At 49.2% G+C, this 25428-nt stretch overlaps 1 protein-coding gene across 2 annotated transcripts in view; it reads right to left on the bottom strand.

The window, feature by feature from the left end:
* The window catches only part of YLPM1 (YLP motif containing 1), a 39927-nt gene extending 15249 nt beyond the window's left edge, over positions 1 to 24678 (bottom strand). Inside the window, exons 1-18 of one of the 2 annotated variants that reach the window (XM_083166269.1) lie at positions 24183 to 24678; positions 20952 to 21185; positions 19155 to 19349; positions 17730 to 18625; positions 11431 to 17118; positions 10606 to 10720; positions 9328 to 9505; positions 9153 to 9251; positions 7614 to 7821; positions 7438 to 7532; positions 7226 to 7362; positions 6767 to 6829; positions 6534 to 6653; positions 6271 to 6447; positions 6109 to 6192; positions 5950 to 6033; positions 3940 to 4059; positions 1330 to 1381 (exon numbers count right to left, since the gene is read on the bottom strand). In XM_083166269.1, coding sequence (XP_083022395.1) covers positions 1330 to 1381; positions 3940 to 4059; positions 5950 to 6033; positions 6109 to 6192; positions 6271 to 6447; positions 6534 to 6653; positions 6767 to 6829; positions 7226 to 7362; positions 7438 to 7532; positions 7614 to 7821; positions 9153 to 9251; positions 9328 to 9505; positions 10606 to 10720; positions 11431 to 17118; positions 17730 to 18625; positions 19155 to 19349; positions 20952 to 21185; positions 24183 to 24578 — 8941 coding nt within the window. In that variant the 5' untranslated portion in view covers positions 24579 to 24678. The remainder of the gene's footprint in view (positions 1 to 1329; positions 1382 to 3939; positions 4060 to 5949; positions 6034 to 6108; positions 6193 to 6270; positions 6448 to 6533; positions 6654 to 6766; positions 6830 to 7225; positions 7363 to 7437; positions 7533 to 7613; positions 7822 to 9152; positions 9252 to 9327; positions 9506 to 10605; positions 10721 to 11430; positions 17119 to 17729; positions 18626 to 19154; positions 19350 to 20951; positions 21186 to 24182) is intronic. The other variant, XM_083166270.1, reaches the window with a different exon arrangement.
* Positions 24679 to 25428: the final 750 nt, after the last annotated feature.

Genomic DNA, 25428 nt, shown 5'->3' on the forward strand with positions numbered 1-25428 from the left:
TATGTATGTTCTGTGGGTGTAGGGATGAAGTGATTTTATTTTACAATACTAATTAGAGTAAAAAAAAAAAAGAAAAAAGGATCAAATGCTGTGAAACTTAAGAACGACACTTAGAACGTACAATACGTAGAGATGCGACGTAATTTTAAGTGGATTGTATTTTTCTTATTAGATAGCAATGCTTGGCTGAAGTATTACAGAACGTGTTTTAAGTGTCTGCAGCTTTTAGTTGTTTTTAATTATAGAACCAGGCTAAATAGGGAAGTAGTATGATGTAGAATTAAGCAACAGGATTACGGAGAGCTACACAGTTACCCTGTTTATCATACAGCTCATTATCCATTACGCCAGGAGCACAGAGTTCTGTGCCGCAGCTGATGGCACCGGCTTTCCTGTCCAGTCTGCCTCACTGGGAATTTAAATAATTTTCACTCTACACTTTTGTTATTTTTTTGTAAAGTAAAAGGTGTAATCTTAATATTAATTTATGGGGACTATGCAGAGTTTTTTTTTCCTTTTACTTCCTGTGACACAATATATCTGTGCTCTGACTTGTCAATAGTATCGCCATAATGAATGTGGTGTACTTTAGAAAAGGCTTGGTGCACAAGTAGCGTGTTTAACTAATACTCCCATAATGATCAGCTATGGATGCGCTGCCTGCACCCCCATGTAACTGACAATACATGGGGGTAACATGCTCCTGTAAATGGCATGGTGTGCACTATGGGGTGTTCCCAATACCTGGAAGTCAGTAAATGACACATATAGGGACTATTGGCGGATTGCCCAGCATATCTGTCCATTGGAAGCTGCAAGTTGTCCGTATATGGATGCTGCCCCTGACCAATCACCACAGAGGAGGAACCCAGATATATAAAAGAGGAGTAGGAATGTTATGTCTCCTCCCTAGGGGAGGAGCCCAGATATCTTGTGGCCATACACTGAGACCTCACAGTGTAAGCCAATTGTATCTGCTGGGCGTCAGGCTGCCAGATAAAATATCCATCCGACAGGCATTTTATCTGACCATAGACTGTATGCCCAGCTTCAGACACAGAATTTAAGATCCCCGAGACACCATATCTCCAAGAAAATTCAGATTCCTTCACTTCCGGCTGCTTCATTATTACACATTTATATCCATGCATCTATCTTTATATACACATCTCCTGCCTCTTGTTTATACAGATTTGGAGATTAGGTTTGAACATGAGCACGGAGAGAACGTAAACATGACACGCACGTGAGGCGCGATACGGCAACACTACATGGTGTAACGCTGCTCGGACCCTTCACTAACGGAGCGCAGCTACGACACACACTCACCGAGTTTAGCTTCAGAGGTATCCATCTCCCATTTGCTTTTCGGAAGATAGCCCTATGTCACAGGGAGAAAAAAAAGCTGGAAGGGTTAATGGGAAACAATGACATCATGCAATAAAAGATCTTATACTAGGAAACCCAGTGTACAGGATATTACTCAGCGAGTCGCTACATGTACTGTGGATGGGGGATTTTATCAGTGGGGGGTGCTGCAGGATCCTACAGACAAGGTGTAAGGCCGGCAGCAGGCCACCCAGGAGGGGTTAAATACTGATCAGCTCTAAGATTCTGTGTGATGGTCACAAATCTGGGATTCTTTGTGCTTATATAAAACTTTTACGTATTTATAGTCCATGGAGTCTGATGATTTGAAATGGACTATGGGGCAAATGGGGGGGGGGGGGATATATATGACACTGGGTTACCAGTAAATCTCGACTCGACACTAGGTTACCAGCAAACAGCACAGGATCCTCCCCCTTTATAGCCCATTGACTGCCTGGAACTTTCACAACAAACAAATATAATATGAAAGGGCTGCACCCAAAATGAAGATGACAGGACCGGTCGGGAAATCTGCAGGCGCGCTGGGACCCCATGAAAGTAGGCATACTGGGTCCATTGCTTTTCTGTATCAAGCTGGCCATGACCTGTCCAACCTCAAAAGGACATTCAAGGATTTCAGATTCTTAATAAAAAGGACCCATCCTGTTCTGGACTATGAGAGTGAGTAATATGTGTTTCTGCTGGAATAACTACTCATTAAGATAAAGTACAGCAAAAAGCAAGTTTTGTGTCTGGAACCATCCATGTTACTATGGAAGGAGAGCAAATACATTTCTATTGTTTTTCTGCAGGGTAAATACTGTCTGTTTCTGCATGTAGCCCACTCAGCTAAGTGTATATATGACTGAACCGATGATTCTGGACAAGTAGCGGATATTATCAGATTGGACTGCATGTTCAGACGATCGGGTTTATCATTAACGATCCGCGGGAGCGCACATCGTTAACAATATAGGTACTGAACAATATACAGGATATTATAACAATATCGTTATCATGCATATCGTTCAAGAATATCGTATAGCGTGTACCCACCCAGCTTTAGCGTCCTTTCTGCAAAAGGATAAGGGTGCCTTCATTTCTTAGGGGCCTGAAATGTAGTGCCCGAAATAAGTCAGGCTTTCTTCAATGTCTCTCCAAAATGGGAAAAAGCAGGGGCACTAGTGTCCTAGCACGGCGCCCATCGCATCGTATACCATAAGCCTTACAATGGTATGCGACGCGATGGCACCCGATGTCATACAATTTTAAATTGTATAAGCACCCTAATGGGTGCTTTCAATGTTAACTGGCCCCCCTATAAGATTATTAATTGTATAAGCACCGTAATGTTTGCTTACAATGTTAAAAGCACCACCCACGCCACTCCCACTATCAAAGCCAACCCGAAGCGTGGTGAGCACAGCGAGCCCGTGAGCGGCGGCGGTACGCGTCCTCCGACCTTTTCATACCCCCACCATCCACGTCGGCGTGGAGTCGATTTTCTCTAGTGTGGCGAGCCCGAAGTGTGGCAAGCGCAGCGTGCCCCGCGAGGGGACGCGGAATACATGTGAAGTAATCCGCGTCCGCTCGCCTCGCTGCGCTCGCCACACTAGAGAAAATAGACTCCACGCCGACGTGGATAGTGGGGTTATGAAAAGGTCGGAGGACGCGTACCGCCTCCCCTCGCGGGCTCGACACGCTTCGGGTTGGCGTTGATAGTGGCAGTGGCGTGGGGGTGCATTTAACATTGTAAGCACCCATTAGGGTGCTTATACAAATTTAAAATCGTATAGGGGGCAATTTAACATTGAAAAAAAAACATGAGGGTGCTTATACAATTTAAAATTGCATCGCATCGCATGCGGGCATATGGCATGTGATGCGATACAATGCCAAACGACTGAATATCGTGGGCGCCGTGCTAGGAAACAAGTACCAAAGCAGGAAAAACCATTGCAGGGGAATCCTCCTCCTGTGCTACGGTATCCTCCCAACCAATGTCTACAGATGAAGCCGCTCCCATTGCGCCGTCCACCGAGCGCCATCCCCTGCCAGAATGGGGTGTGCACACATCGGGATGCTCAGGTGCCCCATTCTTGGCAATGAGTATGGTGTGTGTGTGAGACACTCGCGTGTCCATGTCCTGTCACCTGCGGATGGCGATCTGATGGCAACACTGAGCCTGGCCCGATCTGTAGATCTCCTTTTACATGAGGGGTGTCTGCAGACTCAGAATCCCCAAAGACACTAACTGCAGCAGTCTCGATGCAGTTTAAAAATGCAATAAAGCAATGAGACATAAGAGGGGAGGATCTGAAGCTTCTTGCAGATAAGTCTAGAGCAGGGGGTAATCCAAGCTCCATACATTGCTCGCTATACCACATGTTCATCTACAGCACCCACTCGTTAACCCCTGAAACACACACACATCTACGCATCAGCACACATACTGGAGATGCAGTACACTTGCGGAGGTCAAAGAATTAAATTCAGCAGGTTTTAGGAACAGAGAACAGAACTGGAGAAGGTTGGAAACACGACCATGTCTGACAACACATTTCATACATTTCTCAAACTGCAGGCAGATTTTGCATCCTCGCCTACCCGATCGCTCTCCTCCTCTTCGGACGGCCCCTTCGTGTCTTTCTCTGGCTCTGTACTCGGCTCAGAATCCTCCATTTCAACCTAGAAATAAGAAGAGTCAGGACACTGTATCCTGTTCTGCCTGTCTGATTGGGTCACACAGGGCGGCTGTAGTCACTGTGAGCTTGGCCTTACGCCTTTTGCTATGGCAACAGTGAGACATCTATAACCAATTATTTATCTAGCTCACCCACATTGACCAGTGGAGATTACAATCTATATATGCCTGTTGGGATTTCCTTTATAGATGACAATATGGTGGCCATACAGGCGTATTCTTACTAGTCTACCCACCTTGTAGTAGGCACTCATGGCGCTGTAGTGCCAAAATGCTCTGGAATGTTGAGCATCTCAGTGTACATGGTCCTATCCATATTTACCATACCATTTGCTTAAATACCCAGGTTCCACCTTTTCCGGTGCGGTGGTGTGTTGTATTCTTATATGAATGTGTTATGGATACGACACCTTATGTTTCATAATAAAAGCTTGTGTTAATATTGCATTACAGCTTTTATTTTTATAGTTTTATATTTCCGTTGCTGCAATTATAACGCCAGCCCATGTTCTATTCTGGAGAGGATCATATGTGGTGTAAAGAAACCTGTATGAGCTGTTCCATGTAAGAGTTTCCTCTGTGTTAAATGTCCATCACATTCGGGTGACATGGCAGAAGTGGGACTGTCTGGACTTGGAAAGGGACGTGGACACCATCCCCCTACTTTTTGTTATTTATTATCTATGAAGTTTTTTTTACACATTGCAGCAAATTCTGTAGCACTTCACAACTGCAAACGGTGATGGAACAAAGTTGCAAACTTTCTATTGTAAGTTGGATGGTCTTTTTATCGTATACAATCTATGGGGCTGATTCAGCACTGGTCGCATGGCCATGCATTTGCAGCGGCCAGTGCTCAGTTAAGCCGCCTCTGCGCTTCACTGAAATCTCACCTTGCAAATAATTGTGCTCGATGTGTGAATGGTTGTGTATGGCTGCAAATCTACTCGCAGCCTAGCGGATATGTCCAAAACCCATCGTAATCGAATGATTACACCGGCCATAATCGTTGCAGGCTCAGAGTAGCCTTGGACTTACTCGGAGGTGCGATGGATAAAAGCATATCTGGCCTGGAGCCAACATCACACACCCTTCCCTAATTGATACAGGCATATCCGGCCTGGAGCAGATGTCACACACACCCTCCCCTAAAACAATCAGGCACGCCTACATTTTCCCAGACACTCCCAGAGTTTCTATTGGCGCTCCCACTAAACGGACGGTTTACAACCCCAGATGCCTACTTCCTATCAATCACTTTCCAAATTGCATGTGCATAAAAAAAAAGTAGCAGGACGGTCTCGCGCATGCGCACTATTGGCCATACGCATGCGCAGTGTATTGATAATTGGCCGCTGAACGTGCGATCAGGGATTAATTATCCCATATATTAGTGTGGGTGGAAACCATAGTACCTGGATTAAGCTCATGAAAGCATGGGGAGAACATAAAAACTATACACAGAGACGTGGTAGGAATCTAACCCATAAAGTCAGTGCTGTGTGAGGGAGTAATGCCAACCATTACATTATTCAAGTTTACGGACACCATATGCAGAGACAAACTGGGACTAGTCAGCTAATCTTCAGCAACCATTAGTAACATTCCCATACAACTGCATGATCATACCAGTAACACAGAGGTTTCCCTCTACAGGCCTTCCGCAAGCGCTCACATTGCCAACTCCCATTCGTGTGTATGCCACAGAGGGAGCGGGCAAGTCCAGGTGTGCCGCTATGATATATATATATATATATATATATATATATATATATATATATATATATATATATATATATATATATATATATAAAAAAGTAACAATACATATAAAGGATATCCAGGTCCGGCTATAATAGCAATTGTTTACTCACCTCCTCGATAGCTGCATCCTGAAGCAGGGAGCGGATATCTAAGCGAATCATGTGCCGTGGGGCTGTTTCCCAGTTACTCGCCATCTGGAAGAGAAAGGGTAAATCAGGCGCCCTTGGTACTATACAATAGGTTGCACCAAAACAATAAATTCCATTTACCTTGTTGATATCTTTTAACTTGCGCCCGTGAACGTTTCGTTTTGCACACGTCTGATTGTCTGCACCGATCTCAGCCAGATACACCTGCAGCAGGAAGAAACGCACTTAGCCACTGCGAGGGAAACACAAACGCACCTTTAGCAGCCTGAAAATTCCCCTCACCTCAAATCCTTTGGTCTTCGCTGCACTCCAGAACTGCTCGAAGTGTCGCACACGGTCATGGATACTGTCCAAGATGATAAATGGGAAGAAACCATCATCCAGAGTCTTTTTGAATGTTTTTAACATGCCGCTGCGATAGGTCTCCTCCATTTCTTGTTCAAACTCATACTCCATGACCTGCAAAACACGTTAACAAGGTTCCAGCATGAGAAGGAAACGTAGGGACATAAGCACTGCCAGTCTCTTCTCGCTAAGGAACTCACCTTTCTTTTAACTTTTTTACCAGACTCTGGGTCTTTTTCAACCTTCTCCACCTCTGTGATGAAGTAGTCATCAAGGCTCAAGACCCTGGGAGCAGAACCGCCACACTCCACCTCTTTATCCTGGAGAAAGATAAAACGACGGATGAGTTTGTATGCTCAGAGAAAGAGGAATCTCAACCACTATCGGTACAAAATGGGCCACGTTACAACTCTGCCGTGACAGATGCACTCACCCGGATCAGCTTGGCAACGTGGGTTTTGCCACTTCCAGGCAACCCTCTCATGATGACAACAATCTAGAAAAATGAATACAATGGTCAGATATAAGTAAGGAGCAAAGATGAAGCCAGTGACCAGGTTGTGCAATCTGCAAATGAATACAGACATTAGATGAATACAGACATTTAGAGTAATGTGTTGAGTGCCGAGATTAGCGCAAGGTCAGCATTCCACCCCATTGCGCTAATCTCGGCACATTACTCTAAATACAACCTTGATGCCCTCCCCTTGAAATGATCCTGTTTGTATTGGTCTGTTATGTATGTACACTGTGTGGGAGCAGTGGTTATCGGAAACAAATTCCCTGTGTGTTATGTATGCTGTACATTGATATACTTGGCAATAAAGTGATTCTGATTCAGATGAATACAGACATTAGATGATGTGGGAAAAAGAGAGAATGAAGTATCTACCCGATCTGGCCGGCTGCCACGGCCTGGTGGCTTCAGAAGATCATCCACATTTTTGATCTCGGGCTTCTTCTCTGGAGGAGGGACGGTCACAGGAGCTGGCATTCCCGTCCTTTCCTCTGAGTAACTCCTTCGTGACCCTGCAAAGAGAATAATGGCTATTACAGTCTGCTCCGTCCCAAGTCTTAAGAAACCAATGGTCAAGTCTTCCTCACCTCCAAATGTGGGCGTTGGAACATCATAACCTGCTCTCTCCGGCTTACGGTCATTGCGACGGCTGGAGCCCTCTTTGTCACGGTAAGAGGAGGACCTGCATAAAGATGGGAAGCTGAGCCACAGAAGCAAAGGAACCGCAAGACAAACCACCTTAAGTCAAACGTAAACAACTGACCTTTCTTCTCTAACGTGTCGATCACGGTCAAACCGATCCCGGTCTTGGTCTCCCCGTTCTCTGTTAGTCTCTGAGCGGTCACGGTCCCGTTCTCGCTCTCTCTCACGTTCTCGGTCATACTCCCGGCGGTCAGATGTTTTGCCGCTCTGCCGGTCCGAATAGGGATCCCGGTCTCTGAAGTCTCGGTCAAAGCAATCAATCAGATAATCTAGACAAATAAATCTTGCATTATTTATTTATTACGTTTCTTATATAGCGCAGCATATTCCATTATACTTTACATAATCAGAAAGTGATACAACAAACAGGGTATTTACAGACAGTCAAAAGGTATGAGGGCCCTGCTCTCAAGCTTACAATCTATAGGGAAATAGGCATTGATACATAAGGATAGATACTGCATGAGGGTATTTATCACCGATCAGGTTGAGACTGCACAACACACATCTACAAGTATGCAGACATAATTAAAACTAGAGTAGGTGGCAGGAAAGATTGAAGTTCAGAGGGAAACCTGGTACAGGGGAGGAAAGTGAGTTTTGGGTGGGGAACCCTGGTTCTGGCTCAACAAGCGAGGTACAAAGCCCTTGAAGGAAGTTTTTGTGGCAGATCTACAGATGGTCTCCCTGCCCAATGCCACTGGGAAAGCTGAGCGCACAAGGGAAATATGGCTCCCAGCAGCACCCTCTCTCTGCTAGTATAGAGAGAGTGAAAGTCACCAGTCGGACTAACGGACAATGGGATGCACAGGTGTACTTAAAGGGGCCGCGTGCAGACACTTTATAGAAGACAAAGCAGGTGTTAACTATTACTGGCCCCTAGTGGGGGTGTGCATCATTGTTCATTCTAGCACCCTGCATCTTTCAAAACCTGTGCAGTTAGTCTTCCTCTTTGCTGTGTTGCTTCTAGCAGAGTGTGGTCTTTTTCTATGATCTACAGACCACACTGTGCTAAAAGCACCACAGCAGAACGTGACACCCCAGGCAGGAAAAAGGAACTGCATGGGTTTTTGAAGGCTGGAGGGTGCTTGAATGACGCATTGCCCAAGAAGCGTGAGTGGTACCAGTGAAAGGACTTGGAGGTGGCAGTGAAGGCCTCCTGCAATGGGCACTGTTATGCTGCACATTGCTTACGAATGGGGGGGGGGGGCTGGTTTGGTGATTCAGCATCCATAGGAAATGGTCAGTGGTTAAGAGTTACTAAAGACCAGATAAACCCTTGAGGCATGGTGGAAATGTCAGCCCAACGCCACACACAAGGCATTAGGTGGTTAATGAGATGGCAGTATACAGCATGCATGTTGGGAGTAGGGTGGAGACGGAATATGGTGATGTCACGCGGTAACGAGAGTGTAGCGTACACCACTTGGATATGATGCACTACGACTTAGCATGTATCCCTCCCATGCTTTAAGACAGAGGGAGAACCAGCTTCCCCAGCATGATAGAAAAAGGACGACTAGTGGAAAGCCACTAGTCGTGACCACAAATGCTAGAGAGCTAATTAGCCCAACATGGGGGATTCCCCTGTGGGACTGACCTTTATTGAATGGGGAATTTCCTCGCTCCGAGGACGGCTCTGGCAGAAGCACCACCCTCTCACCGTATGGCGTCTGTTCTACTTTATTCACGTTGAGATCTAAGGAGAGAAGAGGAGAATGAGACTCCCGAGTCCAGAACGCAGCCTTGCAGGAAGCAATAGGGAGATCACGTACCTCGTCCGTGTCCATAGTCTACGGTCTGCTTGGAACCCCCTTGGAGGCGGCTCCTCTCTTCTTCCCAAAGCCCATTGAAAGAGTCCTCATTCCAGCAGTCAGGAGGTCTTCTATCACCCTGGGGTGTGTGCGGTTTGTTAGCGGCAGGCTCTTCTCCCTTCCTCAACCCTTCAGGAGGCTGAGAGAAAAGACAGGACAATAAATATAATTTACGTCAAGAACCTGAAATATACAACTATCTGTATTTATGATATGTACATCTCGTTCTACATCCAAAATCACCACCAAACACTCCTTACCAGAAATCAGCTTCACACCATCAATTATATTCTTCTTACCGATAACCAGAATCACAACACGACACTATATCCTCTCACATTGCAGCTCTGTACCTACTTATCACTAACTACATGATATACAATAGGTTTATTTACCAATAACCCTAACTGCATTCACGGCTACATCCTTCCTACAGGTAACTATTAATTTGGGCTACAGCTGCATTGCACACTACATGCTCCTTATTAGTAACTGGCATCACCACAGTTCCCACTACGCACTCCTTCCCAGTAACTGACATCACCCACTACACACTCATTCCCTGTAACGTACATCTTGTACCACCACAACAATCTCCTTAAATGCAACTAACTCCACACACAACCAACTACACACTCCTTACCAGTAAAGGTCATCAGCTCTCACCTCCACTACACTCTCCTTAGCGGTAACTAACCACCACTACACTCTCCTTAGCGGTAACTAACCACCACTACACTCTCCTTAGCGGTAACTAACCACCACTACACTCTCCTTAGCGGTAACTAACCACCACTACACTCTCCTTAGCGGTAACTAACCACCACTACACTCTCCTTAGCGGTAACTAACCACCACTACACTCTCCTTAGCGGTAACTAACCACCACTACACCCTCCTTAGCGGTAACTAACCACCACTACACTCTCCTTAGCGGTAACTAACCACCACTACACTCTCCTTAGCGGTAACTAACCACCACTACACTCTCCTTAGCGGTAACTAACCACCACTACACTCTCCTTAGCGGTAACTGACCACCACTACACTCTCCTTAGCGGTAACTAACCACCACTACACTCTCCTTAGCGGTAACTAACCACCACTACACTCTCCTTAGCAGTAACTAACCACCACTACACTCTCCTTAGCAGTAACTAACCACCACTACACTCTCCTTAGTGGTAACTAACTCTTTAGACAAGCATCAGACAAGCATATACTTAACGGTAGACGCACCTGCAAACCACCGGCAGAAGACGGAATTGCGGTGACCGATTTTTGCTGAAGGTCATCAGAAGGTTTTGTTTCACTCAAAAAGTGCTTCAGGCTGTCCAGCTGTTCTTTCTGCTCCCTGTACAAGGCAATGGAACAGAAGTATTATTAATTGCTGCGCTCATAGAATCCAAGTTTTAAAAAAAAAAACAACAACAAAAAACCTCTCCTTATAATGTCAGACAAATATAATGTTTAACAAAGTAGCTTGGGCTCTAGTTTTTACTTAAAAACACAATTACAATAAAAAACAGCCCCCAAATTCTGTTTCGCAATTTAGGTACTAGACAAGATGCATGTTCTTATTCAGCATTTGCACCACATGGATAAAAGATATGGGTTGAGGTTTTGTTCTAAACCACCGCAACTGTATACGCATATCACCACACGTGTAGCCAGGACAAAAGATTTGAGATCTGCAATGCCGTCTAGCAGCTACATTAGACACCACTGAGGACCTTGTTCAAATATAAACCAAATGCAAGATACTGTGGCTTGGAATCCTCTGGTGACTGACAGCTCAATACTAGTGCAGTGAAGAGAGTGATCAAGTGGACCTGTGGAGAAGTCGCCACTAGCAACCTGATAAATGCTATATCATAGGCAATGGGCTGTTATGGGTAACGTCTCCACTGGTCCTCTTCACCACCCATTGTCCAACTGTATAAATTCAGTATTCTAGAACTTCCCCCTCCTCCTTCCATGGTACGAGACCAGTAAAGGGCTACTTTACAGGGATTCCCAGTTCATAGCTATTTGCTATTAATACAAGCTGACCCGACTTCTCACCTGAGCATTTTCAGTTCCTGGGCCGCTTTCAGTATGATCTCATGCTGTCGATGGCTTAGAGCCAACACGCTAGATGAAGATTCGGTTTCAGAAGCTTCTGGCTCGTCAGGGTGCACCACTGACACTGGAGCGTTGGGCAATTGAGGTGGAAGTGAATTCAGTCCGTCATCTGCTACCCTTTCTTCCGGTGGAAACCATCGCTCATCCCTAGGCTCAAGGTTTGTCCTTTCAGGAAACTCCGGTTTCCTATCATCGTGCCACAAGGGTCGTTCTGAGTAATCCCGCACAATGATCTCACCACGATCACGAAAGTCTCTGTCCTCCAAATCTCTTTCCAATTTCCACAAGTCATCCACATACCGGTCTAGGGGTGGAAGTGGCGGTAGCGGGGAACGAGATCGAAGTGGGGAGAATGGACGACGTGGAGACAGGGGGCGTGGCGGCAGCCAATGCAGGTCTCTGAGGGGAATATCCAGGTCATCTGGAATTCTAGGTCGATCTCTAATAAGATCAGGTTCAAATAAATAACGTCTGTCTCTCCTTTCCAAAAACCCTTCTCTTTCCATATCCCTATCCAGAAGTCTTTCTAACCAAGGGTCACGCCGAACATCTAGATCACGAGGCAAAGGCTGAAGATGGAAAGGCAGTCTGTCATCCCTAAAATAGGGGTCTCTGGGGAAATCTGGATCACAATCCCGCCAATATCGGTCTCTTTCCCAATCACTGTCCCTGTCTCTTCCCAAAGGTAAATTTCTCCTCCCAATGTCTGACATGGGATCTAAAGGCAACAGCTCTCTCTCTGGAAACCTTGGCTCTCTGGGGAAATTACCTCTAGGAAATGGAAGTACATCATCCAAACTCTCTCTAAATGGTGGTCTGTCATCTAAGAATGGATCCCTTGGCCCAAAACCTCTGTCGCCTGGAACATCTATTGCATCACGACTTCCTGGTCTAAGTGGAACTCGATCATGCATAAATCCCCTTGATCGTCCCCTTCCCCGGTAATCAAAATTTGCTTCAAAGTTCTCTCTCCTGTTTCCCTCACTAGGCCAGTCATCTGGATAAAGCTCATTGTCATCAGACGTTTCAAACTCCCTTAAGCCTTTAAATCTGCCTGACTTGGGTAAATCATCGTCAGCAACGTCTTGGTCGTCAGAGTGTCGCCTAGAAAACATCTGGTGAGCTTCTGGATCGGGTGCATTAAATAAGTGTTTCCTTTCCATCATGCTTTCTTGGGCTGAGTGAATTTCTGTTTCATTTATTACAGTCTCTGGCTCATTCCCTATATAAGAACCTGAAGCCTCTTTGTTGTTATAAGTAGGTCTCTGAGGGCCCATTGGCCTGACATGCCCAGGCATCCCGGGGGCTCCCGGCCTGACATGCCCAGGCATCCCGGGGGCTCCCGGCCTGACATGACCTGGCATCCCGGGGGCTCCCGGCCTGACATGACCTGGCATCCCGGGGGCTCCCGGCCTGACATGACCTGGCATCCCGGGGGCTCCCGGCCTGACATGACCTGGCATCCCGGGGGCTCCCGGCCTGACATGACCTGGCATCCCGGGGGCTCCCGGCCTGACATGACCTGGCATCCCGGGGGCTCCCGGCCTGACATGACCTGGCATCCCGGGGGCTTCCGGCCTGACATGACCTGGCATCCCGGGGGCTCCCGGCCTGACATGACCTGGCATCCCGGGGGCTCCCGGCCTGACATGACCTGGCATCCCAGGGGCCCCCGGCCTGACATGACCAGGCATCCTGGGCGCTCCCGGCCTTACATTGGTGGAAACCATGGGGGCTCCAGGTCTAACAGGAGCAGGTGCTTGGGGAGTGCCTGCCCTGACAGGTGTAGGGCCCCGTGGACCTTGAGGAGCACCTGGTCCAGTTGCCCTGGGGACCCCTGGCCTGACAGAGGATGGCATCCCAGGGGCTCCTGGCCTGACAGGGGTTTGCGCCCTGGGGGTCCCTGGCCGGACAGGGGTTGGGGCTCCTGGCCTGACTGGGGTTGGAGCCCCGGGGGCTCCTGGCCTGACTGGGGTTGGAGCCCCGGGGGCTCCTGGCCTGACTGGGGTTGGCGCCCCGGGGGCTCCTGGCCTGACTGGGGTTGGCGCCCCGGGGGCTCCTGGCCTGACAGGTGTCTGCAGGAGTCCTGGCTTGACAGGAGCAGGTGCATGGGGGGCTCCCGGCCTAACAGGGCCTGGTGCACGGGGAGCTCCTGGCATGGGAAGCAGAGGTCCACGTGCTGATGGCCCTACTGGCAAAGAAACCTGTGGAGCACCTGGCTTATCAAGAGCAGCCTGTGGGACCTCTGGCCTAATAGGAGGAGCACTTGACTTTTCAGTTGTTGGAGTGTCAGTTTGCTTATTAAGGGAAGATGCTTTAAGTGTAACTGAAGCATCAGCAGCCTGCTTGCTGGAAACAAGTGTTTCAGAGGATGGACTGGAGTCAGGCACCGGAGGGGTACTTGGCTTTGCAGCCTCAGGAGTAGGAGCCTGTGAGGAGCACGGCTCACTGCTACCAGACAATTTTGAAGAACTCAAATTACTAGATGGACGAGGGCCACTCAGCTGGGCAGCAGTGGCCAGAGTAGCAGGTGCTGAAGCACCAGGGCCAGTCTCTTTATTGGGGGCAGGCAATTTTTGGGCAGCTGGCTTACTAGAACTAGGGGCCGCAGCATGATCATTCTTTTTCCCATCTGAAGGCTCAGTTTTAGCCATGTTCGAACCCTTTTCCTCTGCTTTTTTGACCTCAGGAGTGCTTTTGCTGATGATCTTAGGAGACTCTTGCACTGCTGGACTATCACTTTTACAATGTATGTTTTCCTTGGAAGGTTTATCAACATTTTGCTTCTCAACATTTTGGTGCTTCTGTCTAGTTTCAGCAGGACTACTAAAATCTGTCATTTTCCCTATTTGGGTACTTGTTGTCTTACCCAGCTGATTCTTTTTGAACTGGCTTTGGTAAGATACAATGGGCTTCTGTGCGGTAATATTAAAAAGAGGAAGTTTAACTTCGGTATCAGGCTTTCTACCTGGAGGAACATTTTGGCCATCCTCTTTGTCGTCAAAGGTAGTGTCAAAATCTTCCATCTGTCTATTCCACCTGTCACTGTAAGGATCCCTTTTATCAGACCAATTGTCCTGTGAAGAAATCTCTGGAGAGGCAAACCTGTCTTGTGTTTGCACTTCCTCGTGTGTATTATCAAACTGCTCTTGAGGTGGGAGAAGCCCAGGTCTGCCACCAAAATGTTCCCAAGGCCCGCCAAAGCGGTCGCGGGGACCTTCAGACCCGCCAAAGCGGTCCCGGGGACCCTCAAACTGATCCCAATGCCTCTCACGTCCACCAAACTGGTCTCCGGGACCCCCAAACCGATCGCGGGGCAGCGGAGCCTCGGGACCCCCAAACCGATCGCGGGGCAGCGGAGCCTCGGGACCCCCAAACCGATCGCGGGGCAGCGGAGCCTCGGGGCCCCCAAACCTGTCACGGGGCAGCGGAGCCTCGGGACCCCCAAACCTGTCACGGGGCAGCGGAGCCTCGGGACCCCCAAACCTGTCACGGGGCAGCGGAGCCTCGGGACCCCCAAACCTGTCACGGGACAGAGGAGCCTCGGGACCCCCAAACCTGTCACGGGGCAGAGGAGCCTCAGGACCCTCAAACCTGTCAGGAGGCGAAGGCTCCTCGGTCCCCCCAAACCGGTCACGAGGCAGAGGCCCCCCAAACCGGTCACCAGGCGGAGGCCCCTCGAACCGGTCACGAGGCGGAGGTCCCTCCGGCCCCCCAAACCGGTCACGAGGCGGAGGTCCCTCCGGCCCCCCAAACCGATCACGAGGCGGAGGACCCTCCGGCTCCCCAAACCGGTCACGAGGCCCCTCCGGCCCCCCAAACCGGTCACGAGGCCCCTCCGGCCCCCCAAACCGGTCACGAGGCGGAGGCCCCTCCGGCCCCCCAAACCGGTCACGAGGCGGAGGCCCCTCCGGCCCCCCAAACCGGTCACGAGGCGGAGGCCCCTCCGGCCCCCCAAACCGGTCACGAGGCGGAGGCCCCTCCGGCCCCCCAAACCGGTCACGAGGCGGAGGCCCCTCCGGCCCCCCAAACCGGTCACGAGGCGGAGGCCCCTCCGGCCCCCCAAACCGGTCACGAGGCGGAGGTCCCTCCGGCCCGCCAAACCGGTCACGAGGCGGTGGTCCCTCCGGCCCCCCAAACCGGTCACGAGGCGGAGGTCCCTCCGGCCCCCCAAACCGGTCACGAGGCGGAGGCCCCTCCGGCCCCCCAAACCGGTCACGAGGCGGAGGCCCCTCCGGCCCCCCAAACCGGTCACGAGGCGGAGGCCCCTCCGGCCCCCCAAACCGGTCACGAGGCGGAGGCCCCTCCGGCCCCCCAAACCGGTCACGAGGCGGAGGCCCCTCAGGATCCCCAAACCGGTCACGAGGCGGAGGCCCCTCAGGATCCCCAAACCGGTCACGAGGCGGAGGCCCCTCAGGATCCCCAAACCGGTCACGAGGCGGAGGCTCCTCAGGTTCCCCAAACTGGTTTTCATCAAGATTCTCTTGAAAGCTATGCTGGTCCTGAAATGCACCCTCTGGAGCCCCAAACCTATCCTGTGGGGGCCTGTCATGAAACCGAGCCTCTGGGTCACTGAATCTGTCATGAGGGTGTCCTGCAGGAACTCCGAACCGCCCACGTGGAGGCCCACCAGGAAATCCTCTCCCTCGTGAAGGTAAATCAGGACGACTAAACCTGTCCTGGAATGGAATTTCAGGGGCACTAAACCTGTCCTGTGGGGGTCCCTCAGCAACACCAAACCTATCAGAAGGTGCAACCTTAGAATCACCAAAACGGTTCAGAGGGGTGACCTCGGGAACTTTACTGGAGCTAAAATTATCTTCACCTATCTTGTCCAGTGATTCATTTCCTGTAACTCCCCACCTACTTTGTAGCAACCTCTCATGACTGCTAAACTTGTCTTGAGTGGGGTCCTTAGGGCTAGATCTGTCATCGGGGGTTGTATCACATTTATTTCCTGTGTGTTCCCTTGCATTATCTGGTCTGTCTAAACGAGAACTTTCAGGTCTACTCCACATGTCCCTTGGCGAGTCCTCTGCTGTATCAAAATGCTGTCCATCAGGTTTATCGGACATGCCCCCGGAAGGTGCTTCCGTTTTATCTTCATTTTTCAATGGGAACCCTCCCGATCGCTCCACCGTATTAGTAAAAGATTCTTTGTTGTCCCACTTATCTCTAGCCGTTCCCTCGGGTTTGCCCCAACTACTTCCTTGAGGTAGAACAGATCTATCCCATGACCTATGCAAATTGTCTTCTTGTCTGTCTTGTTTGTTTCCTGGTACACCAGGCCCTTCATCCCACTTTTTTCCAAAAGGTTCTTCAGGTCTGCCAATATTATCCCATTTTGCAAAGTTTCTATTACCCTCAGCTGAACCTTGTTCCCAGGTGTCTTTACTTGGATTTTGCAAATGGACATGAGGATTTACATATTGCGGTGCTTTATTGTTTGAAGAGTTTGCCGAGTCAACTGCACCAGAAAATGTTGGAGGTCCTACAGTTGTTGTACTAGAATTTAAAATCTGAAAGTTCTTATCAAGCACTGGACGAGGCCCATGCAAACGATTCGGTCCTTGAGGGCCAGGAGAGTGAAACCTTAAAGCTGGGGAAACCGCACCTTGGGCAGAAAATCTGAAAAACAAATGACATAAATGAACCACACACGTGAAGGATGACTGTGCACTGTATTCTGTATTCTAACATTTCCTTTTACTAAATGTTACAGTAAACATTAGTCCTTGTGACATCAGTACTAAGCAGCGGAATACACAACCAGGCAACACCTGCGCGCATATGGAGAAGAGAAAGAGCCAGTCGTGAAACACAGCGCTGCCACCGGGCAGGGGGACACAGCAGCGTGACGTAGCGCTGGGCAGCTGGATACATTGCTGGCACCGGGGTACAGCCACGTGATATAGTGCTGGCACCGGGGTACAGCCGCGTGATATAGTGCTGGTACAACTGTCAGGTGTTCAGGTCTGATGTGTTTCACAATTTATACTCAACTCTTTTCCAGCGAATTTGTTGTTAATTATGGAATATATATATGTGTGTGTGTCTAAACATCTGGTATATAACATTGGAGATGGATTTAGTGTAAGGTTTAATTACTTTAAATGCAAAGTTATTACATGAGTAAAGCATGCTGGGAGATCTTCGACTCCTCCTCAAGTACCACCATGGTGGGAAAATGATGTTCTTTATATCCCAACGGCTCAGACTGTAAATGAACACTGGCTTACCTTGAACCCCCCATGTTCATCCGAGGACCAGACGGCAACTGCTGCAGGTCAGGGAGCTTCGATTGTCCAGACAACGTATTTGAAAGTGTGGTGTCCTCAACTTTGGGTCCAGAGTGAGAGCCAGAAAGATTTGTGGTGCGTGCTTCTGCTGGTGGAATCGGGGAGGGATATTGAGGGACATTACTGATAAGAGGAGAACTTCTTAGGTGACCATGCTGTGTCTGATAGGCAAGACCTGACTTATCATCCCCTGTGGCGGAAAGCACATTTGTAGTATCTGCAGATGAATAATGCAGCCGTGTGGCAGAAGGCTCTGGGAGAGGGGGAACTGGCGGCGGCGGTGGTGGTGCATCAGCACGGACTGTGCTATCGACAGGTGGTGGCGGTGGAGGTTGCACAGTTTCAACAGATGAAGAGGTGACCGGTGGAGGAGGTGGTGGCACTGGTGGGGCGGTAACAGGAGGGAGAGGAGGCATGGGCTCAGGATATGTTTCTGGTACAGGAGGGAGGGGAGGTGGAAGAACACTGCTGTAGAGAGGCGGTCCTCCTGTATAAGGTACGCTTACTCCCACCGGTACAGGTGGTGGAACAGCAGGAGGCATGACTGGCGGGTAGGTAGAGTACTGGGGAACCACGGCAATGTAGTGACTGCCCCCGTACTGCTGCTTCAAATTTTTCAGAGAGGTCACTTTGTCTTTGAGCTGAGATCTGGTGGTCTTCATCTGTGCCTGCCACTGTGCCCATTGCATGCTGTAACTCTGCAGCAGGTCCTTGTGCGGGTAGGTTTGGAGTAACTCCTGCCACTTTTTGTACTGATGTTCCCACTCCTGCTGGAGGGGAAGAAACTGTTTCTGTTGCATCTCATGGTGCTGTAGCTGAACGTCCACAGACATTGCCTGTCACAAAAGACACACAAACAGTCATGTCCAGATCATGGCGGGCTCCACCCGGGCAGCTACACCCACACCCACAAGCAACTCCCTCTCCCAATCTACCCAGCGACTACCTTCAGCCAATTACTGCCCAGCAGTCTATTCCATACAGGTTACCATAACTCAAAGAACAAAGAAACCCCCACGACATGCAGTGCATGTGTGTCTCCCTCGCTTTACATTATAGATTGTAATCTATTAATCAACTAGAAAAAGTTTATTTAATTACTAGTTTAAAGCCCGTTCAACTGACGGCTTCTGCAATGTACTTACACTTTGAGCTGTGACAGTTTTTAGCCCACAAACTCTCCACCCCAACCCCTGGGGAATGAATATTCTAATCCTTTTGCTTAGTTACGGCTTCTCTATAAATCGATCTATACTTCTAGTGTAGGGACACATATACGTACATAAGCACACACATACAACCAAACTTGCTGGCACAAGCCGATCCCATGATCCTCCAGTTATGAGTCCCTTACCCAACACTTACCTGAAGATGTGGAGGTTCCTGTAGGAGCTGCTGGTAGCGCTGAAGAAGCTGCTGCAAAGTGCTGTGTTTCTGAATGATCCCTTGGTACTGAAATCCCAGGCGATGCTGCTCGTGCTGCTGCCAGTGAGCTGCAGCTTCCTGCAGGGTCTTCAGTCTCTGAGCCTGCTCTGGGTCCTCGGTCAGGTTTATATTGGTCTAAATGGGCAAAACAAGAGTCAGGGTGTATCCATGGTACCAGGGGTGAATGTACAGGCTGGCTGTGGGGTTAGATCACAGGAGGGTCACGTCCAAAACACAATGCTAGAATACATGGACACACATAAAGCTAGGCTTGCACAGTATGAAATAGGAGGGTGGATCAATAATACCTCTGTTTGAAGACAGGTGGCGTTGCGGAGAAGTTGGTATTACCATTGTGTACTACCATCTTGCAAACAAAGCCATATCAAATTTCAGATTGAGTTGTTGCGGCCGAATTGCATGAATTGTGCTATGAATTGTTGTCACATCCACCATACTTGCCCGACTTGGCTCCCTGCGACTTCTGTCTCTCCCCTAACTTTAAAACGTGGTCCGCGGGGAAAAAATTCAGCTCAAACGAGGAGGTCATTGCAGAGACGGAAGCCTACGTCAGTTTGACAAAGCTTATTTTTTAGAGGGTTTAACCCCTTCAGTGGTACTCCCGAGAATTTTCTGGGGTTTGCTCCAGTGCCCAGACTGGCAAACCCGGAAAATTCTCGGGAGTGCCACTGCCTGCGCTCCCTATTTCCGGGCAGCGCCGCTGAGATCAGCACCACACTCAGCTTTGGCGGCTGCCTGGCTCCTGCTGCCCAGCCCTGCCTCCCTCCCCCTGCTGTGTGCGGCATGATCTTGTAATGCCACTCCACACATAGCCAGGCTGCCGGGGAGCGGCTCTATTACACAGTTCAGCCACGCAGTCCGGAACCGGGGACACAGTGGTGTTTTTTTCTAGGGAACGCTCCCCAGAAATAATTCGCCCTTAAAAAAAAAAAACACCACTGAAGGGGTTAAAGAAATGGCAGGGACGTTGGGAAAAGTGAATTACCAAGAAAGGAGATTATGTTGAGGAAAAAAATAAAAAAAACACAATTGTGAAAAACTTTCATCTTTATTCTTAACACAGGTACTTATTGATCCACCCTCATAATATGCTCATTAATAAAATAAGCTCACAACCAGCAGGACTAAGGTCTTCATTGAGTCACATGGAACAACATGGGCACCGCAGGTGTCTTCAGAAGTCTTTTCACATAAAATGGCGATTTCTTTTTTATTTTAATCTAGTTTATGGGTTTCTCGCTTCCCATTTACGCACCCATTTCATTCCATAAACGGATTTGAAAAGATTCCAATCTGTATCACTGCCGAGAAGCCAACATGTACTCAGTAGCTCGCAGGAAACGCTGGTCCATGTAGTGCCACATTTTGGACTCTTGGGGCATCTTTTAGTTGGTTGTTACCCAGTGTTCAAGTATGGCTATTCTTAAAACCTGGACTGTGTTAATGTGCCTTAAGGGCTGTGGTTTGGAAACCCTCTGTCACAGTGGGATGTTAGTAGGATAAATATTGCCGCCCACTGCAAAAACTGCAATGCTAGGATACTGGGAGGACATAAAATATAGAGGGCGTGGTCAACAGGAAACGCCATAAGTGGGACACGGACCTATAAAAGGGACAGAGTTTCCTGTTGGGCATAGTGTGGCTATAGGAGGCAATGTGGTAGGAGACAGGGGACATGCGCACCACACTATGAAGGGAGGATCATGCTCAATTTACCGTATCATCCGGTGGAGGTGGCTGAGTCTCTGGCATAGGAGGCGGCGGCTGTGGCTCCTGAGCGACTATCTGAGTATATGGTGGGTAGGCATAGCCTGATGACATATGTAGCCTGCTATCCTGGGCCTGAGAAGCGCTTAAGGACGCAGCTGCAAGCGCTGCCTCCTCGTTGGCACGATCCTTCTTTCGCTGCAGACTCAGCAGGTGCTGTTTGTAATAGTACTGCTGCTCCTCCTGAAAGATCAAACCATTCATCGCCATCAGTACAAATCAACCGCTTCTCACAGGGGACCTGTAGGTGTGCTGCTATACACAAGGGCTTACAAACATATCTAAACCCCCTATAGGGTCAAGACTTTCCTGTATAACAATGATAAACATATTGTTGCAGACAGCATAACACCACACAGAAAAGTCGCTTGCATAAGTATTCAACCCCTGCCGGCTACAATTTGATAGAACGGACCTTGCAGGCTGCAAAATAGTTCCACAGGTTCTCATTAGGACTGAGAGCTGGACTTTGACCTTGTGTTTGGGATCATTGTCCGGCTTGTGGACACAGGTCGGCTTTCATTATCTTCCTGCACCAATCAATGCGTCCTTTCATTAGAACAAGATCCAAATGCTTCACATTGGGGGGAGGCAAGTCTTTCTGCCCCATGGCCACCACTAGATTGCGCCCAATGGAGCAGTTAAACTGTTGTCCGTATTAGAGTTTTACGCTGCAAAATCTGGTCTCTTTGGCAGCAACGATCGCGTAAGAAAAACAGATTTATTACATTTGAGTGCTGACAACTGTGAGCAATGTTCAAAATATCTGCTAAAAAATGCCGGCGTCACTCACATTTGTTATATAAAGAAAAAAATCCTGGGTCACTTTTCCCGGGATTTTAACTTTTTACACTGACAAAAACTCACGATTTTTATGTCAGTGGGAAAGGGGTATAATACCCTTTTCACATCGCACCAAATTACCGGGTTCATGACGGATTGACCCGGTAATTGGTGCGATGTGAAAGGGGTTACCAGGTCCCGCAAACCGGTAGCAACACAGTAATACAAACCGGTAAAAAAGGAAGGGTTCTTACCGGTTCATTGCCATGTTGCTTTGCGGATCAAGAAACCCATTTCCCGTTCACACCAATGGAGGAGGCAGTGCTTGGAGCAGCGCCAGCTCTAATCGCTGCCGCCTCCCCGATGACACGCCGCCCCCGCATGACGTCCCGGAGTGCTTAACAGACCAAAATGAAGGGCCACAACGGGACTGAACCGTTTCAAAGTCCCGAGGTGACCCTGCATTTGCGGTCTGAAAGCGGTATAAAGGTCACTTAAATTAACTGCAATAAAGTAATAGGTCTGAAACAAGTTTTTATGTTAATCCTTTGGTTACATATGGCTGGTACAATACCACATTAACTAATCGTCTTGTCTACTTGGATGCATGAGTCACATTGCGGAATATATATATATATATATATATATATATATATATATATATATATATATATATATATATATATATTATCACGTTATCAACAACACAGGTTTACCCGCGCCCCCTCCTCACGCCATCAATACAATAACACAGGATTACCCGTGCCAACTCCTCACGCCCCCAATACAATAACACAGGTTTTCCTGCGCCCCCAATACAATAACACAGGTTTTCCCGCGCCCCCAATACAATAACACAGGTTTTCCCACGCCCCCTCCTCACGCCATCAATACAATAACACAGGTTTTCCCGCGCCCCCAATACAATAACACAGGTTGGTACTTGTGTAGTTTCACGGCGCCAGCTACTTCCGGTTTGTACGCTCGGCAAACTATCTAAAATAAACTAACTTAACTCCATGCCAACATGGATAGTTCATACCCCCACTATCCATGTTGGCATGGAGCTGATTTTAGATAGCGTGGCGGGCCCGCAGCGTGGGCGAGCCCCGCAAGGGGACTCAGATGCATGGCGCCATGAAACTACACAAGTACCCACAGGTTTTCCCGCGCCCCCTCCTCACGCCATCAATACAATAAACAAACGTTTTCCCGCGCCTCCTCCCCACGCCATCAATACAACAGGTTTAACCGCGCCCACTCCTCACGCCATCAATACAATAACACAGGTTTACCCCACCCCTCACGCCATCAATACAATAACACAGGTTTACCCCCCTCACGCCATCAATACAATAACACAGGTTTACCCCCCCCCCCCTCTTCACGCCATCAATACAATAACACAGGTTTACCCCACCCCTCACGCCATCAATACAATAACACAGGTTTACCCATGACCCCTCTTCACGCCATTAATAACACACAGGTTTACCCGCACCCACTCCTCACGCCATCAATACAATAACACAGGTTTACCCCCCTCACGCCATCAATACAATAACACAGGTTTACCCACGCCCCCTCCTCACGCCATCAATACAATAACATGTTTAACTGCGCCCACTCCTCACGCCATCAATACAATAACACAGGTTTACCCGCAACCAATACAATAACATAGTTTATCCCCCCCCCCTCCTCACGCTATCAATACAGCAACACTGTTTTACCCGCGCCCCCTCCTCACGGCATCAATACAACAGTTTTACCCCCCTCCTCATGGCATAAATACAACAGTTTTACCCCCTCCTCACGGCATCAATACAATAACTCACCACTACAATACAAATGGCCCAGATCCCCCCACACCACTACAAATGGCCCAGATCCCCCCTCACCGCTACAATACAAATGGCCCAGATCCCCCCTCACCGCTACAATACAAATGGCCCAGATCCCCCCTCACCGCTACAATACAAATGGCCCAGATCCCCCCTCACCGCTACAATACAAATGGCCCAGATCCCCCCTCACCGCTACAATACAAATGGTCCAGATCCCCCCTCACCGCTACAATACAAATGGCCCAGATCCCCCTTCACCGCTACAATACAAATGGCCCAGATCCCCCCTCACCGCTACAATACAAATGGCCCAGATCCCCCCTCACCGCTACAATACAAATGGCCCAGATCCCCCCTCACCGCTACAATACAAATGGCCCAGATCCCCCCTCACCACTACAATACAAAAGACCCAGATCCCCCCTCACCACTACAATACAAAAGACCCAGATCCCCCCTCACCACTACAATACAAATGACCCAGATCCCCCCTCACCACTACAATACAATCGCTCAGGTCCCATCCCCGCCCCATGTACAGGGCACTTACCTCTAGGGAGACGGCGCTGCGATCGGGAGAGGCGGTGCCGGTCTCTGTGGCACTGGGAGGCGGCGGTGGTGGGGGTTGCTCCGGGGCGGGTGGCGGGGGTGGTTGCTCGGGCTCCGGGGGCGGTGGTTCAGCTGGAGGAGCCGGGGGCTGGTATACGTGGGGTTGCTGACCGTAGTCATAGTGGGAAGGCGGGGGGTAGCTGTAGGGCGACGGGTGTCGTGGGGCGGCAGGGGGCGCCCCCACTGGCAGAACGCTCTCTAGCTGGCGCTGGTGCATGCGCTGCAGCTGCTGGAGCTGTGCCAGGTGCTGGTCTCGGAGACTCTGATAGCCGGGATCGGGCGGGGGCACCGGTGGGGCCGCGGGCCCGCCATGGCGAGGAGGCCATCCCGGGTACATGGCGCCAGAGTCACTCGTCCCGTTGTGGGGCCGCAGCTCGCACAGGACGTGATGTCACACGGGAAGGGGCAGGCGCTGTGTGACTGAGGAGGCCTAGAGTCTGGCGTTCCACTGTGGCTGCGGCGGGCGCATGCGCGGTCGCCATTTTGTTTTAATATAAGGTCGCGTGGTCTGCAGTGCACTGCACACTGCACGCTCCCGATCTTGTTACTCTCAGGGTTCGCGATGCAGGATACGGTCATTGGGTCTACAGCACGTTGGTCGACACTGTTAGATCGACACAAGCAATATGTCGACAGTCAAAAGGTCGACATGGGGTTTTTCACTGTTTTTTGAGCTGAGGTGCCGATTTCAGCCGACATGAGCCGACAGGCGGTATTTCATGTCCTACCATCCACTAAGGCATGGTAGGAGAATAGTGCGCTCGGCACCGTGCCCTAAGCATTGTGAGCAATGCGAGGGGATTCGGTGCATTGGAAACTGTGTCCATGTCGACTGTGTCGACATTCGGGTCAAAATACAGTAAAAAAAACATGTTGACCTTTTGGCTGTCGACCTATTGACCTAAACCCATGTCGACCTAGAACCATGTCGACCTAACGCTTGTCGACCAACTTGCTGTAGACCAAACGATCCCAACCCCGCGATGCTAAGGGATACATTCCCTAAAGCTTCTACAAAATGACGTGATGTTGCCTATAGCAACTAATTAAATGCTGTTGGTCATTTCTCTATTGTGTTCTAGAAAAATGATAGAATCAGAATGGTTGCTATGGGCAACATTTATTTACAGTTTCTTATATAGCGCAGCAGATTCTGTTGCACTTAAAACAAACAGGGTAACAACAGA

The sequence above is a fragment of the Crinia signifera genome, chromosome 12, assembly GCF_055691185.1.
Source record: "Crinia signifera chromosome 12, ASM5569118v1, whole genome shotgun sequence".
In the NCBI taxonomy this organism is placed as follows: Eukaryota; Metazoa; Chordata; class Amphibia; order Anura; family Myobatrachidae; genus Crinia; species Crinia signifera.